Here is a 19,736-nt window from a genome sequence, read left to right as displayed (position 1 = left end):
CGATCGGCGGCGCTCCAGAGCCTGAGCACAGAGGCAGAGGGGGAAGTCCGTTGATAAAGGGGAGGTCTTGTATGGGGTCTCTGGCCCTGCTGGAATATCCCTGAAATTGAGGCATTGTGCGCCACAAATGGGATGAAAGGGGATCCAAATCATAAAGGCTACTTGGTGTAGCCTGGGTGCCAGTCTGTTTCTGCTCTCTTGCCAACTCCTTACGGATTTGTCATTGACAATGGAATTGGCAAAAGCACAAACAGATCTGGGACCAGGCTACACTTGGCCACCAGACATGATATAATATAGACATATACCTTTCATAGGCTATGGTAGCCAACAGGAAAACATAGCTATGAGATAGGCTAGGAATAACATGTTTTTATCACAAAAACACTTCCTACACTGGGAATAATCAAGACATTTCGACTGTTTAGCCTACCTGATGATGACTGGCCTGGTGTTATTTTCCATTAAAGATTGTATATAACTACCTACAATAATGATTGATAGACGTCTGCTATAAAATATCTAGATGGTTCATTCTGCGATCAAACACTGCCTCCCACTGGTTTAAAAAAGTATAAGGTACCTTTTATACATGCATTGTGTCCTCTTCATACTGTTGGCATACAGATTGGTTTATGTCGTGATGCACAAATTCTGCAGTTTAGAAAGCCGCTAGTAAAAATCAAGTAAATAAGATTATTATAGTGTCCATTTGGAAATGCATTGTCTCCGCTCCTCTCATGGCCTACATTACAAAGTGTCATCGAGGCATCTTGAAAATATCTATAACGTCTCAATTCATGGCCCCCTACTCATATTCCACACAATGTTGGTGTGCGGCTGGGAATAATCATGAATTACATAGACGCATGTTTGAAAGACAAATGCTTGTATATATATGCCTGTATGCTCTCCATACTTGTGCATCCCACCTGTGTGACCCATTCCCTCTAGTGTAACGTTAGAAATGAAAGCGAATATACAAATACAGAAAGACGACAAACTGTAGCCTTCACAAGAACATGTGTTGGCCAAAAAAAGGCGTCCTACAAACGTATCTTTCCAAATGGATTAAAAATGTATCAATATCGGATTTTTCTCAATGATCTAATGAGAAGTTTATTTGCGGCCCCATGAGTGGACCGTGACAAATCATGTGGATTTGTGGTGTTTCTACCCAAACTATTTATATGGTCAACACCCAGCTAGCACAGTTGATTTGGGCCGATTCCTCAATGCTAGCTGTGCATGGTGCAGCCTGCAGGGAAGTATTTGTAGCTGCCCCCATCAGAAAAAAAATGTCCGTGCTATCCGGAATCCTTGGGACGTCCATACCCCATTGAAGTAGACATTCAAATGGGTTAAGGTACGGGTTAAGGTTGGGGTTAGCATTAGGTAATAATTATGGTTAATGTTAGGGTATGGGTTCAGGTTAGGGTTTAGAATATGGAAGTTCCAAGGATGCTGAATAGCAAATTCAGCAAAAATCATTTCCTTGGTCCTACGTAACCAAGGAAACAGCTAACACCATTTAATTGGTGGGAAAGTGTTATCTGAGAACTGCAGCGTGAGCCCCTCGAGCCAGGACAAAAATATAGGAATTCCACGTGACATGGAAAACTTGCAACTGTTTCCAGAATTCTGATACTGTATTCACACTTCAAAGACATATTCGTGATGGTGTGGAAACAACATGTCTCTCAGCTCGCGTTCTGCGAAGTCCAACTAGAGAACAGGTCCCAACCCGCAGTCCCCGTGGAGTCAATAAAGGAAATGCAGGTTTGGTGATGGTATTATCAGCTATTTCGCTTGTGTAGATCTGATTGTAATGTATATGAGTTGGACTGTATATCTTTGTATTTGTCTGGTGGTGGTGGCAAGGTAGCCAATAGCTTGCATCGTGTTGTGGACCTGTTTCCGTATCCCTGCCAATAAAATGATGGCATTTTCTGGTAATGAAGAGCATGCATATGTAGACTCAAGAGCTCACAATAATTTAATCATGGCTAATGGCTGTATCCAGGCATTCTGCTTTGAGTCGTGCATAAGAACAGCCCTTAGCCGTGGTATATTGGCTATATACCACAGCTCCTCTGGCCTTATTGCTATTATAAATTGGATACCAACGTAATTAGAACAGTACAAATAAAAATAGTGTCATACCTATGGTATGTCTGTCAGCCAATCAGCATGCAGGACTCAAACTTTATAATTTGCATTATAAACTGGGTGGTTCGAGCCCTGAATGCTGATTGGCTGACAGCTGTGGTATGTGATACCATATACCACGGGTATGACAAAACATGTATTTTTACTGCTCTAATTACGTTGGTAACCAGTTTATAATAGCAATAAGGCACCTTAGGGGTTTGTGACATATGGCCAATAAACCATGACATAGGGCAGGGCACAATTGGCCAAGCGTCGTCCAGGGTGTGGCCAGGGTAGGCCGTCATTGTAAATAAGAATTTGTTCTTAATTAACTGACTTGCCTAGTTAAATCAAGTTTAAATGTAGAAATATATATTTTAAAAAATGTTATGGGGACATTTTGTGGATATTATGGTGATGTTATGGGGATATTTTGTGATGTTATGGTAATGATATGGGGACATTTTGTGGATGTTATGGTAATGTTTTGGGGACATGTTGTGCATGTTATGATGCTTCTCTTAGATCCCTCTCTGAGCTCTCACCAGATCATGCATAATTCAGTGGGGACTCCAAATGAGATGTCTCACTTTAGAAATCAGCCATGCCTTAGTGAAATACGAATTATCTAACTGCTTTTTAAATGCAAATATGCACAATCATTTTCCAAGTATCAAACGCTCTCTCACCCCATATGAGGGCAGCTTCGTCTGTGATCGTCCTCGGTCAATATTGTGTAATCTAATGGAATTTAATATTGAGGACCACTTTGGAAACAAGCGTTATAATGAATAGTTTCAAGTGATATCCTCTGGGTCCACACTGTACATTTTGTTGTATATGTCTCTTACCCAAAATAAATTCAATTCAATAGGCTGGTGTGTTTGTTTCTTGGTGTATGTTGTTCTCTTTGGAGAGGCAGTAGCCAAATGCTGGTTGCCCTTTTGAATTTGAAGTTTGGGTGGATTGTTTTGTCACTCAACATTTCTCCACACTTGTTGGTCCCCTAATTTTTGAAGGATTGGCTATGTCATATTAATCATCAGCTCCTGGCACTTTCATCTCACTCCACTTTTCACCACTTTACATTAGTGTTATTCCTTTCTAGTTTTAAGTACAACATGCGTACAACATGTATACTGGTGAATGGCTTTTATTAAGAAGTCACTGTGTTCCTTGGTTGGATTGAACTAGGCCTAACCCGAGTTCCACAACATAGGTCGAGGCCTAGTATTGTGTATTGGTCTTTAACACCATCCATTCTCTGTTGGTCAATCCCTTCCTCAAGTAATTGGACCACAGGGCTCTTTTATACCTGTCCAGGTGAGACATGTCTGTCACTGTCTGTAAGAGTAGCCTCTACTGTATAACAATGACCCATTCAGCCCCCAGCCCCGTTGTTGACATTGGTAAGGCGATAGCACTGCTTTTGATCATTACCTAGCCGGAAGGTGGTCACGCAATACTACACTATCTAGTTAGCAAGCTTCTGTCTGAAGAGAAAACAATATTATAATTTCAGACAGTAACCTTTGGGCTGGAAAATAAGATGCTGGTCACTGGCAGTGCTTGTTCTGCAGTTCATGCACTGGAATTCTTGTCTGTGTTCTCATTAATTAATGTCAATTAAGAGGGTGGATTCCTTGAATAGGTTGCTGTGTTGAGAGTGGCGATGCTTCACTTTAAACCTGACTATCAAAACAAGGTAAGCTACACAGTTCTGTTACATGACGTTACTTAGGCTACACCCTGGTCCCAATCTGTGACCAAATCGTGCATTTCATCATGAATGCTTTCAATTGTATTTATCTTAAATACAATAACAGTCTCCTGGACTGTTTACCAGACCATTGTGTAGATAGAGGTTCAGCCTGTAGGCTATGTTGCCCAACTATAAATTATCAATAAGAGGTATGGATTTTACAGTATTGGGGATTCATAAAAATACAGAGGTGGGTAGTAACACACTACAAGTAACACGTTACAGTACTTGAGTAGTTTTCTTTTAGGAATGTGTACTGTACTTTTACTTGAGTAAATCCTGAAGGGAAGAACATACTTTTTTAAAAAAATGCACTTGGCTAAGGTGTATGTAAACTTCCGACTTCAACTGTTAATCTCAGTTTTTCACAATTCCTAACATTTAATCAGAGTAAAAAGTCCCAGTCTTAGGTCAGTTAGGATCACCACTTTATTTTGAGAATGTGAAATGTCAGAATAATAGTAGAGAGAATGGTTTATTTCAGCTTGTATTTCTTTCACCACATTCCCAGTGGGTCAGAAGTTTACATACACTCAATTAGTATTTGGTAGCATTGCCTTTAAATTGTTTAACTTGGGTCAAGCGTTTCGAGTAGCCTTCCACAAGCTTCCCACAATAAGTGGGAAGCTGTTAGTCCTTTTCTTTCTGAAGTATTTCTTGATTTGTTTGGTCAGGATATTTTCATTCAAGCCATTCAGTTCTTATCTGAGCTGAAAGCTTGCAGGCAGTTGAGGCTGCCATTGTGTACGCTTGGTGCTTGGTGCTTTATGCTCGGTGTGCTGTAGCTCTTCTCTGTAGTCTGAAGCCTGAGGTGGCTGCTTGCTCATCATGAAAGTCTTGGACTGGAATCACTGCCAGCTCAGGGAGCAGGTGTGATGTGTGTGTCTCCCAGCAACCCTTGTCTTGGCTAGCTTATATAAGCATGTATTTCCTCCAGTGGTTCTGTTCAGGCAGTGTGGTGAATCAGTATTGTACTGGCTGGCCTGCGTTGCACATGCTTCGTCTATTGGCACCCTTTTCCCTACATCGTGCACTACTTTTGACCAGAGACCAAGAAGTGCACCATATAGGGAGTAGGGTTGCATTTAGGATGCAGTCTGGGGCTAGTGTTTGTCCAATAGGTCAATAGCTTTGTTTGGTCTTTCGTGTCCAGGCTTGTTGACTGCTGGGTGCTGCCTCTGATCTGATGCATGCTGTAAATCTTTATCCATCTTCTTCTGCTATCTTCTTCCACAGCCTTCTCCTACTCCCACCAGATACCTGGATGAAACTCATGTGGAGCTATCTTTTAATTGGACTAATCCATTGGGGTTATAAAATAAGCCATAGTAAATGTGACTCAGACTTGGCCTTAACGTCTTTAAAGTGCAATAGAGATAGACCAGTGAGCCGGCTTGGCATGAATAACAGTCTGAATGTGACCACACTTTATCCATGGCATCAAATGGATTCTTAGGGGAAAATGTATAGTGTTTGCCAAATAGTAACATGCCAGTGTAGATATAAAGAAATGCAGGAAAAGCTTAAGTGTGCTTAGTATTCTTGCTCTGCCGGTAAATGGTCTAGCCAGTAGCTATAAAATGCTTTGTTGTTAAGTTGCAATGTGCTGAACCCAAAGGGCCTATATCTCAAATTAGACCCTTACAAGTAAAAGGTAGCTTAACTTAGAGCGAAACACTTCTCCAGACAACACAGGCTAAATTCCAGACTGTCAATGGGGAAAATAAAACCAGAGTTTGAAAGCGTCTGCAACCGGCCCACAAAATACAACACAAAGTCGGCTTAATTTATTGGTTTGCCTTTTTCCTGCCGTTACCTAGCAGCACCACCAAGCAACTCATTGTAGTAGATTTTACTATCTCTATTCTCTGTCTTCTTTAACATGAGGCCCCCAGCCACTGGGCTGTCCAGGGTAGTGTTATAGCCTAGCCAGAGTGGGATGTTAAGGTTCTATCTGTGCTGTTTGTGCTACTGTCTGGACGTTTCACTGTATATAACCTGTGGATAGCTAGTGGGTAGGAGTGGTATAGAAGACAGAGAAAGAGGCATAGCTAAAAAGTCTACAGTATATGGAAAATGTTTTTATCAGAGATCACAGTTCAAGAGATTTCCATGAAGGAATAGGCTATCACTTTCATTTTCACTTCTTTGTGTGGGGTTTTGCTGTTTTTTCAGTTTTTTCATGGATTTTACTGTTAATAACAAAGCTGCAGTATATATTGAATATTTGTTTCTGATATTTCTTCAATGGAGTCTGCAAGTATCCTGAATTCTGCTGTCTTGGCTGACATGTGAAAGTGATTGTCATTCTGTGAACCTTTTGAACAATGGCTGACTCAAAGTCTAGAAGGAGCAAAAGGGAGCCTCAATCCTATCTCATATCTAACAGCGAGATTGTTGCATTCAAAGTATGTGTGAATGACTCTGTTGTATGCATTCATTATGATTTGAATTACTTGAATTGTTTCCGGGCTGAAATATTAATCAGAATTTGGTTCCGCCTCTTGTCGAAGCAATCCGTCCAGTTTGAGTCTGTACTGGGGTTGACTTGATGATGCCTCTCTCTGTCTCTCTGTTTGCAGCAAAAGCTGAAAGAGGAGCGTGAGGCTAAGCGAGCTCAGCTGGATGGCAGACATGACTACGTCCTCAGCATCGTGGCTTCCTGCCTGGGCCTGGAGAAGGCTGACGTGGAGGATGCCATTCTGGAGGGAACTCAGGTAGGGCATAACACTTCATCACCGCTCCACCTCCGTCAATCCCCTGTACTGTGGTCCCTTGTGACAGACTGTTGAGTAGCTGGCCACTGCTTGCGGATGCAACATTTGTTTCTACATTTCAAGACTACCTGTATTGTAATAACTTGTGCAAAAGCGATTGAATCAAGTAAAAGTAAATTAATTGTGGGAACGGTGATTGTGATGAACCTGTCTCCCATAGATTGAGCGCATGGAGCAGTTCTTTGTGGCTCAGGGACTTCCTCATATCATGTTCTACTATCAGGATGTGGAGCCAGCTGAAGCAGGTGAGATGATTGGCAATAAAGGGAAATAAAAGGGGAATATAATAATAGCAGAGTAATAACACAGTTAATAGTAGAGTTACAGCTCAAAGAGGTTGAATCTTGCGAACAGTTAGATTCATGTATCTTACCCTTCTTCCTGTCATAAAGATGATATAGTGGGTATTGGGTAACTGCTTTGTTTGTCTCCCTAGCAGCAGCAGCAGCAGCAGCAGCAGCTGTCTTGGCCCCCAACCGGAGTAAGAAGGCCAAGGTGTTTGTCACTGAGGGCAAAGATGTGGCTCTGACTGGTGTCTGTGTGTTCTTCACAAGAGCCAACCCCTCCAAGGCTATCACCTCTGAGAATGTGCACAGGGTGAGTCTCCACCTTACTATCTTACCAACACAAGGCTCTCCAACCCTGTTCCTGGCGAGCTACCGTCCTTTAGGTTTTCACTCCAACCCTAATCTAGCACACCTGAATCTAATAGTTAGCTGGTTGATGGCCTGAATTAGGTTAGTTACAACTGGGGATGGATTGAAAACCTACTGGATGGTAGCTTTCCAGGAACTGGGTTGGAGAACCCTGATCCAACACATAGTTGGCATTATACATTTTATCAATATTTAGATGTCTAAGGGCTTAAACAATGTTCGTATAACAATGCTCTTATCATTCATAACACTATTTACCCTTGCATTCAGGCAAACAATATTAGTAACAGTATGACACGTCAGCCTAATCTTTGCTTCTAAAATGGTGTCATCCCCTGGCCTACTGTGTGGTCATGTCTATCTAAAGTTCTATGGCCCTGGTAGGAGGTGAATTTCAACATGCTGGACACCACAGAGGTAGGCTTGCTTAAAAGTGTGGAGCAGCTGCTGTCTGAGATCTTCATACCCAGCCTGAAGAAGATGGACCATGGCTGGGGAGAGCTGGCCAGCCCACAGGCCCAGTCAGTTAAACAGAACTTCATCAGCTCACTGGACAGCTTTGTGTCTGTGTTGGCCGGGGCGCAGGAGAGCCTGCAGGAGAAGGTAGGTGACGTGCAAGCTCAAACGACCTGGCTTCAAATACTATTTCAAATATCTTAATTACTTTCACATGCATTTCAAAGTACTTATTCAGATGTGTTTTATTTGAAAAGACAAGTAGTTGAATATTGGAATGTATTTGGAAAACTCAAATACACTGACTCAAATACACTCCCATGTATTTAACCCAGGTATTTGAAAATTGTATGTGAAATCAGTATTTTCAAATACTTTCAAAAAGTATGCTATTTATAGGGAAAAAAATGAAAATACTTTCAATATATGTAGTTTATTCAGGCCACAGTATTTGAAAATACTCAAATATGCAGAAAATAAGTATTTAAATAACAAATAATCAAATACACACACATGCTTATCAAAACAAACAAATGTAATTTTGCAATTACAAATATATGGATATACAATTGATATCATTAATCGTTTCATTTAGGTGAATCTAAAAGTGTGTGACGAATTTGACCTGAAGACACTGAAAGGCCCGTCTGACTACATTGCTGTGGCTAACAGCGCAGAGGCAACAGAGAAGATAGAGGCCTGTATGAAAGTGTGGATCAAACAGATTGAACGGGTAAAATAGATTGAACCTCAATAGCACACCTTTGTCCTCCATGGACCTATTTAATTGTGGGTGGAGGTGTGTGTTCAATATAGTAAATACAATACAACTTTATTTATCCACTCAGGGGAAATTACATCAAGATCCACCACATCTAATACAATTGACAGATATTGCATTCCCCAATCAGTTGTGATTGTGTTGTATCCAGGTGCTGGCGGAGAGTGACCAGCTGAGGAAGGAGGCAGATGACCTGGGGCCGCGGGCCGAGCTGGACCACTGGAAGAAACGCATGTCCCGCTTCAACTACCTCCTGGACCAGCTGAAGAGCCCCGATGTCAAGGCGGTCCTGGGCGTTCTCATGATGGCCAAGTCAAAACTCATCAAGGTGAGCAAGCTGTTACACCCTGTCCTCCGTAACACAGGAGTAGATGTTAAAGGCCTGCTAATAAAATGTTAAAATCTCAATTTCGATTTTTGCTACGTGAGACTCGTTCGTGGGAGTCAGTCACATTAAAACATTAAAACATAAAAATAAAGCACTCCTCTATGCTTAGTGTACATGGCTCTCATACCTGAATTCAGTTGGTGTTTCCTGTATAACTGTAGCAGAATAGGTACAGTGCATGTTTGATGACTGTATCTGTCCCACCAGTCCTGGCGAGAGCTGGACACCAGGATCACTGACTCCGCCAACGAGGCCAAGGACAATGTGAAGTACCTCTACACTCTGGAGAAGTTCTGTGACCCGCTCTACAACAGTGACCCTGTGAGAGACTAATATTGTATACAGTTTTCAATATCTTCCTCTAAGATTTACTAACTACAGATTTACATAGTTTTCCAGTTTCCCGGACACAGATAATGCCTAATCCTGGACTAAGAAGCACTCTCAATTAAAAACCCTGTAGTCCAGGACTAGGTTTAATCTGCGAAACCGGTCTACTATGTACAGTTGAAGTCGGAAGTTTACATTCACTTAGGTTGGAGTTATTAAAACTCGTTTTCAACCACTCCACAAATTTCTTGTTAACAAACTATAGTTTTGGCAAGTCGGTTATGACATCTACTTTGTGCATGAAACAAGTCATTTTTCCAACAATTGTTTACAGACTGATTATTTCACTTATAATTCACTGAATCACAATTCCAGTGGGTCAGAAGTTTACATACACTAAGTTGACTGTGCCTTTAAACAGCTTGGAAAATTCCATAAAATGATGTCATGGCTTTAGAAGCTTCTGATTGGCTAATTCACATCATTTGAGTAAATTGGAGGTGTACCTGTGGATGTATTTCAATGCCTACCTTCAAACTCAGTGTCTCTTTGCTTGACATCATGGGAAAATCCAAAGATATCAGCCATGACATCAGAAAAATAATTGTAGCCCTCCACAAGTCTGATTCATTCTTGGGAGCAATTTCCAAACGCCTGAAGGTACCACGTTCATCTGTACAAACAATAGTACGCAAGTATAAACACCATGGGACCACGCCACTGTCATACCGCTCAGGAAGGAGACTCGTTCTGTCTCCTAGAGATGAACGTACTTTGTTGTGAAAAGTGCAAATCAATCCCAGAACAACAGCAAAGGACCTTGTGAAGATGCTGGAGGAAACAGGTACAAAATAATCTATATCCACAGTAAAACGAGTCCTATATCGACATAACCTGAAAGGCCACTCAGCAAGGAAGAAGCCACTGCTCCAAAACCACAATAAAAAAGCCAGACTACGGTTTGCAACTGCACATAGGGACAAAGATTGTACTTTTTGGAGAAATGTCCTCTGGTCTGATGAAACAAAATAGAGCTGTTTGGCTACAATGACCATTGTTATGTTTGGAGGAAAAAGGGTGATGCTTGCAAGCCGAAGAACACCATCCCAACCGTGAAGCACGGGCGTGACAGCATCATGTTGTGGGGGTGCTTTGCTGCAGGAGGGCCTGGTGCACTTCACAAAATAGATGGCATCATGAGGGAGGAACATTATGTGGATATATTGAAGCAACATCTCAAGACATCAGTCTGGAAGTTAAAGCTTGGTCGCAAATGGGTCTTACAAATAGACAACGACCCCAAGCATTCTCAAAATGGCTTAAGAACAACAAAGTCGAGGTATTGAAGAGGCCATCCCAAAGCCCTGACCTCAATCCTATAGAAAATGTGTGAGCAGAACTGAAAAAGCGTGTGAGAGCAAGGAGGCCTACAAACCTGACTCAGTTACACCAGGTCTGTCAGGAAGAGTGGGCCAAAATTCACCCAACTCATTGTGGGAAGCTTGTGGAAGGCTACCCGAAACGTTTGTCCCAAGTTAAACAATTTAAAGGCAATGCTACCAAATACTAATTGAGTGTATGTAAACTTCTGACACACTGGGAATGTGATGAAATAAATTTAATCTGACACATTCTTAAAATAAAGTGGTGATCCTAACTGACCTAAGACAGGGAATTTTTACTCTGATTAAATGTCAGGAATTGTGAAAAACTGAGTTTAAATGTATTTGGCTAAGGTGTATGTAAACTTCCAACTTCAACTGTATATCGATCTTAATGGATTTGAAAACTCATCATTGTATGATTGTATTGTATGCTAAATGAACGCAGGTGTCGATGGTAGAGGCCATTCCAGGCCTGATCAACGCCATCCGGATGATCCACAGGATTTCTCGCTACTACAACACCTCAGAGAAGATCACCTCCCTGTTTGTCAAGGTCATTATTGCTATGATACTGTATTTAACCACCAAGAAGACTAGGTGACTGTAAATCTTCTAAAAGCTGGCAAATGTATTACATTTCCTCATTAGAAGGGTTTTGAAATGAATATGGCCAATTCTTCTTTGATGTTCATGGTGCATTTGGCCTCACCACCTGGTCTCATGTTAGCTGAAGTGCTGTCTACTTTCCTTCCAAGCCTGTTAACCAGTCATCCCATCGAGGTTGCTTATTAGAGAGGCACGCAAAATGTATCCTTTTTTATTCTGTATCTCCATGTCTTAGGTTACCAACCAGATGATTACAGCATGTAAGACTTACATCACCAACAACGGGTCTGCGTCCATATGGGACCAGCCTCAGGGTGTTGTAGCTGAGAAACTGAAAGCTGCTATCCACTTAAACCAGGTACTGCTTTCATATACCAAGTACTTGTTCAACACACTTTAACCAGATCATTTCAAATACTGTGTTAAATCAAGGTACAAACAAATGTCAGTTTTGAAAGTACAGGCCCTTTAGAGCTTTAATCTATAAATAATTTATTATCTCTAGTGTAATACCGTCACATCCTTTACACACTTCTCACAAATGAACTATTTAACAGTATAACTTCCTTTCCATGCTCCTCCAATTACTTTTCATCTGGATCCCATCTATCTCATTATAGGAGTACCAGAAGTGCTTCCACAAGACCAAGAAGAAGCTGGAGCAGAGTCCCTCCGAGAGGCAGTTTGATTTCAGTGAGATGTACATCTTTGGGAAGTTTGAGACGTTCCAACGACGCATCTACAAGATCCTCAACATGTTCAGCACCATCACTACCTACTCAGCCCTACAGGACTCCAAGATAGAAGGCCTGGAGACTATGGCAACCACGTTTCAGGTACACAGTCTGGAGATTAGAGTACTTTGTAGACGTTAGTTACCCTTTTAGACATAACTTTTTAAATCATTTTTGTAAATCAATTACATTTTTAGACGTTACCTTTTAGACGTTACCTTTTAGACGTTACCTTTTTAGATGTTGCCTTTTTTGATGCTACCTTTTTACACGTTGCCTTTTTACACGTTACCTTTTTAGACGTGACCTTTTTACACGTTAGCTTTTTAGACGTTAGCCTTTTAGACGTTAGCTTTTTAGACGTTACCTTTTTACATGTTACCTTTTTAGACGTTAGCTTTTTAGATGTTAGCTTTTTAGACGTTACCTTTTTACACGTTACCTTTTTACACGTTACCTTTTTACACGTTAGCTTTTTAGACGTTAGCTTTTTACACGCTACCTTTTTAGACGTTACCTTTTTACACGTTAGCTTTTTAGACGTTAGCCTTTTAGACGTTAGCTTTTTAGACGTTACCGTTTTACATGTTACCTTTTTAGACGTTAGCTTTTTAGATGTTAGCTTTTTAGACGTTACCTTTTTACACGTTACCTTTTTACACGTTAGCTTTTTAGATGTTAGCTTTTTACATGTTCACTTTTTACACGTTACCTTTTTACACGTTACCCTTTTTACATGTTACCTTTTTACACGTTACCTTTTTACATCTTAACTTTTTACACGTTACCTTTTTACACGTTACCTTTTTACACGTTACCTTTTTACATGTTACCCTTTTTACATTTTACCTTTTTACACGTTACCTTTTTACATCTGAACTTTTTACTCGTTACCTTTTTTAGATGTTACCCTTTTTACACGTTACCTTTTTACACGTTACCTTTTTAGATGTTTTTCCTTGCAACTGTAGTAATGTTAGTTCTGCTCTTTCTATTGCTTCCGCTGGACAGACTGCAGAAATGCAGGGGACATGGGAGGTAACTTTTGCCACATAGTTTTTTTTTGTCCTTGTTTTTGTCCGTCAGTACATGCCTTATCATCAACTCTATCAAGCATATAGCCAACTAAACTCCTGACTGTAATGATCAGGAGCCATTTCACAAAGTAAAAAGTCATATTTGTTACTCATCACAAAACGTGTCCTCAATTTATTGGATTGCGTTGAACAGCATTAGTTTTAATGAGCAGAAGCTGATCCATTAATTACTTAGTCCTGATGGCCTTTTGTGAAGATTGACAGTTTGTTCACAGGAGCCAGGATATACATATTTCATGGTAAGCTGCTCATTGGAGAAATTACTGCTATTTTATACACTGCTGTTCATCCCTGCCATTGTAGATGGAGGATCTTTAAATAGGGATGGTGTCCAGCCAGAAGCTGCATGTCAATCATCATTCTACATTCTATATTATGTGGCCTACTACTCTGATTAAAATTAAATTAAACCCAACAGTCTCACAACATTCAACGGAAACGTTGTTGACAGTCTTTTGGCTTTGGTTGGAATGAATACAGACACAAGAAATGATCAAAAGCCTCTAGAGCTTTGGAAATAATGAAAAATAACCTGTCTGCCTTTTATTTTCAGAGCATTGTATTGAGCATAAAGAAAAAGCAATACAGTTTCCTTGATCAGAGAAGAACAGACTTTGATCAGGACTATGATGAGTTTTGTAAAAATACCGCTGCCTTGCATGTAAGTCCACATTTAATAGCAAACTTACCGGTAAATCATAACAAAACACTTCTGATTAATCTCATAATTTACTTGCACAATTGTTTGTTGTGTTCATTTGCTTTCAGAATCAGCTGAAGACCTTCATGGATAACACATTCGATAACATTCAAAACACAGAGAGGGCTTTGAATGTACTGAAGAAATGTGAAAGGTACCGTTATTTCAATCCACCTCTATTTCAAACTAACCTTTAATTAATTTCAGTCCATTTAACAGCCATTTCATTCATTCTTCATTTGATATCAAAATCTCCCCTTACATCACTAAGACTGGGCATCCCAGACCTGGGCATCGATGAGAAGTACCAGCAGATCCTTCAGAACTATGGGAGAGACATAGAGATGGTGTCCCGTAACTACACCAAGCAGAAGATGGATCCCCCCATTGGCCGGGACCTGCCCCCGGTAGCCGGTAAGATCCTGTGGGCCCGCCAGCTGTACCGGAGGATCCAGGAACCCATGGATCTGTTTCAGGAATCCCCTGGGGTGCTGGCTACACCCGAGGCCAAACGCATCATCAGGAACTACAACAGGGTGGCCAGAGTGCTGCTAGAGTTTGAGATGCTCTACCACAGTGGATGGATGAAGCAGGTGAGACAGGGCCCCTCCTGGTTGTCTTATTTATTGTGATCTTAAAGGCAAAACTTAATCAGCATTCCTACTCTGAGACTCTTGATACGGTCTCTGGTGTACTGGCAGGACCAATACTCCAGAAGCATAGCAGCGTTAACTGTTACTGTTATTAATGCTTATCTGTACCTTATCTGTAGCCTGGTCCCAGATCTGTGCTGTCGTAGTTGGCAAGACTGATATTACTTTTGATTGACTTGTTGATTTCCCACAGACATACTGTAGATGACTCATATGACTCATACGCTCTCTTGCTCTCTCTCTCCGTCTCTCTCTCTCTCTCGCGCTCTCTCGCTTGCTCTCTCCCTCTCTCTGGTCTCTCTCACTCTCTCTCACTCACTCTCTCACACTCATGCTGTCTCTCTCCATTTCTCTCTCTCTCTTTCCCGCTACATCTCTCTCTGTCACGACTTCTGCCAAAGCCAGTCCCTCTCCTTGTTCGGGCGGTGTTCGGCGGTCGACGTCACCGACCTTCTAGCCATCACGGATCCATTTTTCATTTTCCATTGGTTTTGTCTTGTCTTCCTTCACACCTGGTTCCAATCCCATCAATTACATGTTGTGTATTTAACCCTCTGTTTCCCCTCATGTCTGGGGTCGGAGATTGTTTGATTGTATGTTTGTGTATTATGTGATGGTGTGTTGGGTTTTGTACCCACTTTTTATTATTTTGTCATTTTGGTTTTGGAATTTTGTGAAGCACTGATTAAACAACTCTGTTTATACCAAGTTCAATTCTCCTGCGCCTGACTTCCCTGCCACCAGCACGCACCCATTATACTCTCTCTCTCTCTCTCTCTCTCTCTCTCTCTTTCTCTCTCTTTCTCTATCTCACTCTTTCCCACTCCCCAGATCGAGGAGGTCAGACTGGGCCTCCAGGCCTCTTTGCTGGTCAAATGTCCCGATACGGGGGACCTGTTTGTCAACTTTGACCCTCAGATCCTGACTCAGATTAGGGAGACAGACTGCATGACCAGGATGAGGCTGGAGATTCCTCCCTTTGCAGCCATCTTACAGCAGAAACAAGATGCCCTCAAGAAGAACTACAACAAGCTGCAGGTACTCTATGTTTTCCTTGATGCCTTTTGATCAACTGGCACATATTGAGTATGATACTGTATCCTGTATCTTTAAAAAGCTTTACATACACTCAATGGCAGTAGTACAAGGGCTGTCATTTCAATTCATTTTGAATTGAGTAGAAAGTCCTATGGGCTGGTATTTAGTCAGGAGAATCTTAATGCGATGATTAGAAGACATTATAAGGGTGAAGACATTATAACTGCAGGTATTAAGTAGTGTTATTACTAATTTCTCTGTTTCTGACGCCCATCCACAGCTGGTTCTGACGGAGAACGCCAGGGTCCGGGCTAAGATCCAGAGTGCCTTTGGGCAACTGGTGATGCCTCATGTTGCTAAGGTAGACGAAGCCATTCTGCCAGGCCTGACCTCCCTCAACTGGACCTCACTGAACATCGAGAAATACCTCAGCTGCATCAACAGTGCTCTCAGTATGTAACCATGTCCAATCTAACATTGTCAGCACTGTACTGTGCTCTGTCATAGCACCATACTATAAAACAGGAGAACAATCTCACCACAATAACCAGAACAGTAAGTACACCGAAACCTTGACGTCATTTGATCGCAGCTAATTGTGCCTGATCAACTCATGTCAAATATCCCATTGGAAAAAGTTATCTGCTGTCCCAGTGGGCAAAGCTGATTGTAACTGCTGTTTCCTTGTGACCCCCGGTGACACCGTGGTGCTGTGCATGACCTCTGACCTGTAACCTGTGTGTCCAGCGGACCTGGAGCTGCTAATGGACAGAGTGAATGACCTGGTGGAGTTCAGGATAGACGCTGTGCTGCAGGAGATGAGTGGAGCCACACTGTGGGTTCTGCCCCTGGAGGAACCTTTCAGCTGTGAAGAGTTCATTCAGACCACCAGGGTAAACAAAGATTCCCTCTGTATTACTCATGTGTTATACACATACATGCTTGTTAGGCATAATAATTGCATCATCAGCAGCCTGTAATGGTAACACAGTCACCCATCGTCAGTGATAACAACATTGACCAGACAAAACAGTATATTTAGTTCAGTACTAGTTCAGTAGAAACACAGTCTTTATGCATATAGGACCAGGGGTAAGCAACCCTGGGTCTGGAGTGTTGCAGGTACTTCATGTATTTGATTTAACCGACCTGGTTGGGGTGCCTAGTTGGAACAAAATCCTGCAGTACCTGCAGCACTCCAGGAACAGGGTTGTCTACCCCTGATATAGGCTAATGTACTTTATTCTGTTATGTCATGGTAGGAGCTGTGTATAAAGGGAGCTCAGAGTCTCCATGCCAAGAGTTCCCTGGTGGAGGAGGCAACCAACGAACTCATCAACATGCTGCTGGAGTTTGAGCTGAACAAGGAGGGGGAGGAGGAACTGCTAGAGGAGAGCAGGACTAATATGGACCTAGTGGAGAGTGAAGGTACTGTAACCTACAGTTTTAACTGTGATAATCATGATGCCGCAAAACGCAAACGGAGAGTGATAACAGGGTCAGCAAAATACAAGGGAAAGCAAAATGGTTGTTCAGGTGCACAAAGACTGACTGTTACAGACTGAAAATGAGAATGTGTGCGTGCCTGTGTACATGCAGGTATATTCACGTCTGTTCATGCCTCTTCCCAGGGGAGGAGGGTAAGTCAGAGGGTCGCATCAACCTGCTGTCTCGTAACACCACGGCAGCGAGCATCACAGGCCCCCCGTCTCCCCTGGTGAAGAGGAGGAAGAAGAAAGACCTGCTAGAGGTGATGGAGGAGGAGGCTGAAGAGCTTCTGTCCCACTTCAACCACCGTAACGTGGACGCCCTGCTGAGGCTCACACGCAACACCCTGGAGACCCTCCGCAAACGCCTCCACGCCTCCTCACTACTGCACTTCCTGAGTAAGTTCCATCAATCTAATGTATTTATAAAGCCCCTTTTACATTAGCAGTTGTCACAAAGTGCCACCCTTTGAGCTCAACCCTATCCATGTTGGAGTAAGGTGGGGCCGTCATGAGGGTTTCCCATTCCATTTCTCACTACTTCAATATCGGCCCACCACCCACAGCAGAGAGTGATTCCCCCAGCCGTCTGAAGGGCAGTGGTCAGCAGCCTATCTTCAGGACCAGTGTGACCCTGTCCATACCCAACATCGCCATGGTCCCAGCCCTGGATGAGGTCCAGCAGGCTCTGAACCGGGCTGTGGAGAGTGTGGTCAGTGTCAGTAAAGGAGTCGGCCAGTGGAGCAAGGAGAGGATCTCCAAGGTGGGCTTGTCGTGGCTTAAAGCTTCAATATCAAATAATTTCCGGGTAACAATTAAGTACCTTACTGTGATTGTTTTCAATTAGAAGGGAAAAAATTGCTTCGTAGCAAAGAGCTATTTCTCAAGCAATAATTTGGTAGGACTGTCTGAGTGTGGTCTGAGTGGGGAGGGGAAAACTGAAACTAGCTGTTATCGTCAGGCCAAAACTCCATCCCACCAAAACAGGCTGAAATGTCAGGCAGTCTTTTCAAACAGCTCGTACAATTATCATTTTCATATTATTCCAACATCATAGTGTGGAATTATATATAAAACACTTTCAAATCAAATCATGAGATTAAGGTTTTAGTTTTTCTTAAAACAAAGACCAAACATGAATTATTCTGTTCATGCCAACACAGAGGAAGATGAGTGAGAGAGGCATGGCTGCTCTGAGACAGGACAAGAGTGACAGTGAGTCAGAGGACGGAGAGACCACCTACAGGAGCCTGGCTGATGGCAGTACCTCAGACATCTCCGCCTCTGTGATCCAGGCTATACCTTTCCAGGCCAGGAACTACTACAAGAGTGTGTCTGAGAACAAGGAGATCATCAAGCTGGTGTCTGTGCTCAGCACCTCCATCAACTCTACCAAGAAGGTACATACAGGTGTACACACAAAATAAAAATAAAAAGTCTGTTTCTCCTGTTTTCCTAACATTCTGACCTTAGTGTGTCAAATTCTAACTATTTTGTGTTTGATACTGACACCTATCCCCTAAGATGTTGATGTGAAAAGGAGATCTAAATCAAATCAGTTAAATTCAAACTTTATTGAAAGTGCATTTAAGAGCTGGCTGTTGTGTTGTTGTTAACCAGGAGGTGGTGAATGCTCTGGAACGCTTCAGTCGTTACCACCACATCTGGAGGAAGGAGCGAGAGGACACCATCCAGAAGTTCAGCCAGGGCAGCCCTCTGCTGTCTGAGTTTGAGTCTCAGATCCTCTACTACAAAGACCTGGAGCTGGAGATCAACGCTGAGCCTGAGTACATCACTGTGGGAGCTCTGGCCCTCTATACAGGTAGAGTACATCACTGTGGGAGCTCTGGCCCTCTATACAGGTAGAGTACATCACTGTGGGAGCTCTGGCCCTCTGTACAGGTAGAGTACATCACTGTGGGAGCTCTGGCCCTCTATACAGGTAGAGTACATCACTGTGGGAGCTCTGGCCCTCTATACAGGTAGAGTACATCACTGTGGGAGCTCTGGCCCTCTATCCAGGTAGAGTACATCACTGTGGGAGCTATGGCCCTCTATCCAGGTAGAGTACATCACTGTGGGAGCTCTGGCCCTCTATACAGGTAGAGTACATCACTGTGGGAGCTCTGGCCCTCTGTACAGGTAGAGTACATCACTGTGGGAGCTCTGGCCCTCTATACAGGTAGAGTACATCCCTGTGGAAGCTCTGGCCCTCTATACAGGTAGAGTACATCACTGTAGGAGCTATGGCCCTCTATCCAGGTAGAGTACATCACTGTGGGAGCTCTGGCCCTCTATACAGGTAGAGTACATCACTGTGGGAGCTCTGGCCCTCTGTACAGTTAGAGTACATCACTGTGGGAGCTCTGGCCCTCTATACAGGCAGAGTACATCCCTGTGGGAGCTCTGGCCCTCTATACAGGTAGAGTACATCACTGTAGGAGCTATAGCCCTCTATCCAGGTAGAGTACATCACTGTGGGAGCTCTGGCCCTCTATACAGGTAGAGTGCATCACTGTGGGAGCTCTGGCCCTCTATACAGGTAGAGTACATCACTGTGGGAGCTCTGTCCCTCTATACAGGTAGAGTACATCACTGTGGGAGCTCTGTCCCTCTATACAGGTAGAGTACATCACTGTGGGAGCTCTGGTCCTCTATACAGGTAGAGTACCTCACTGTGGGAGCCCTGGCCCTCTATTCAGGTAGAGTACATCACTGTGGGAGCTCTGGCCCTC

The 19,736-nt window shown here is 42.7% G+C and overlaps 1 protein-coding gene across 1 annotated transcript in view; it reads left to right on the top strand.

The window, feature by feature from the left end:
* The first annotated feature begins 3,823 nt into the window (after positions 1–3,823).
* Positions 3,824–19,736, top strand: part of LOC110534614 (dynein heavy chain 5, axonemal-like) — a 57,887-nt gene continuing 41,974 nt past the window's right edge. Inside the window, exons 1-22 of the mRNA XM_036933650.1 lie at positions 3,824–3,856; positions 6,496–6,630; positions 6,851–6,947; positions 7,139–7,287; positions 7,731–7,949; positions 8,398–8,535; positions 8,735–8,911; positions 9,179–9,292; positions 11,132–11,239; positions 11,528–11,650; positions 11,913–12,128; positions 13,677–13,784; positions 13,892–13,977; positions 14,095–14,416; positions 15,308–15,514; positions 15,795–15,966; positions 16,262–16,407; positions 16,777–16,942; positions 17,146–17,400; positions 17,568–17,764; positions 18,165–18,401; positions 18,622–18,823. Of these exons, the coding sequence (XP_036789545.1) occupies positions 3,824–3,856; positions 6,496–6,630; positions 6,851–6,947; positions 7,139–7,287; positions 7,731–7,949; positions 8,398–8,535; positions 8,735–8,911; positions 9,179–9,292; positions 11,132–11,239; positions 11,528–11,650; positions 11,913–12,128; positions 13,677–13,784; positions 13,892–13,977; positions 14,095–14,416; positions 15,308–15,514; positions 15,795–15,966; positions 16,262–16,407; positions 16,777–16,942; positions 17,146–17,400; positions 17,568–17,764; positions 18,165–18,401; positions 18,622–18,823 (3,607 nt within the window). The remainder of the gene's footprint in view (positions 3,857–6,495; positions 6,631–6,850; positions 6,948–7,138; positions 7,288–7,730; positions 7,950–8,397; positions 8,536–8,734; positions 8,912–9,178; positions 9,293–11,131; positions 11,240–11,527; positions 11,651–11,912; positions 12,129–13,676; positions 13,785–13,891; positions 13,978–14,094; positions 14,417–15,307; positions 15,515–15,794; positions 15,967–16,261; positions 16,408–16,776; positions 16,943–17,145; positions 17,401–17,567; positions 17,765–18,164; positions 18,402–18,621; positions 18,824–19,736) is intronic.

The sequence above is a fragment of the Oncorhynchus mykiss genome, chromosome 2 (assembly GCF_013265735.2).
Source record: "Oncorhynchus mykiss isolate Arlee chromosome 2, USDA_OmykA_1.1, whole genome shotgun sequence".
Lineage (NCBI taxonomy): Eukaryota > Metazoa > Chordata > Actinopteri > Salmoniformes > Salmonidae > Oncorhynchus > Oncorhynchus mykiss.
Note: the sequence above shows the minus strand (reverse complement) of the source record. Positions and strands in the feature narration are given on the sequence as shown.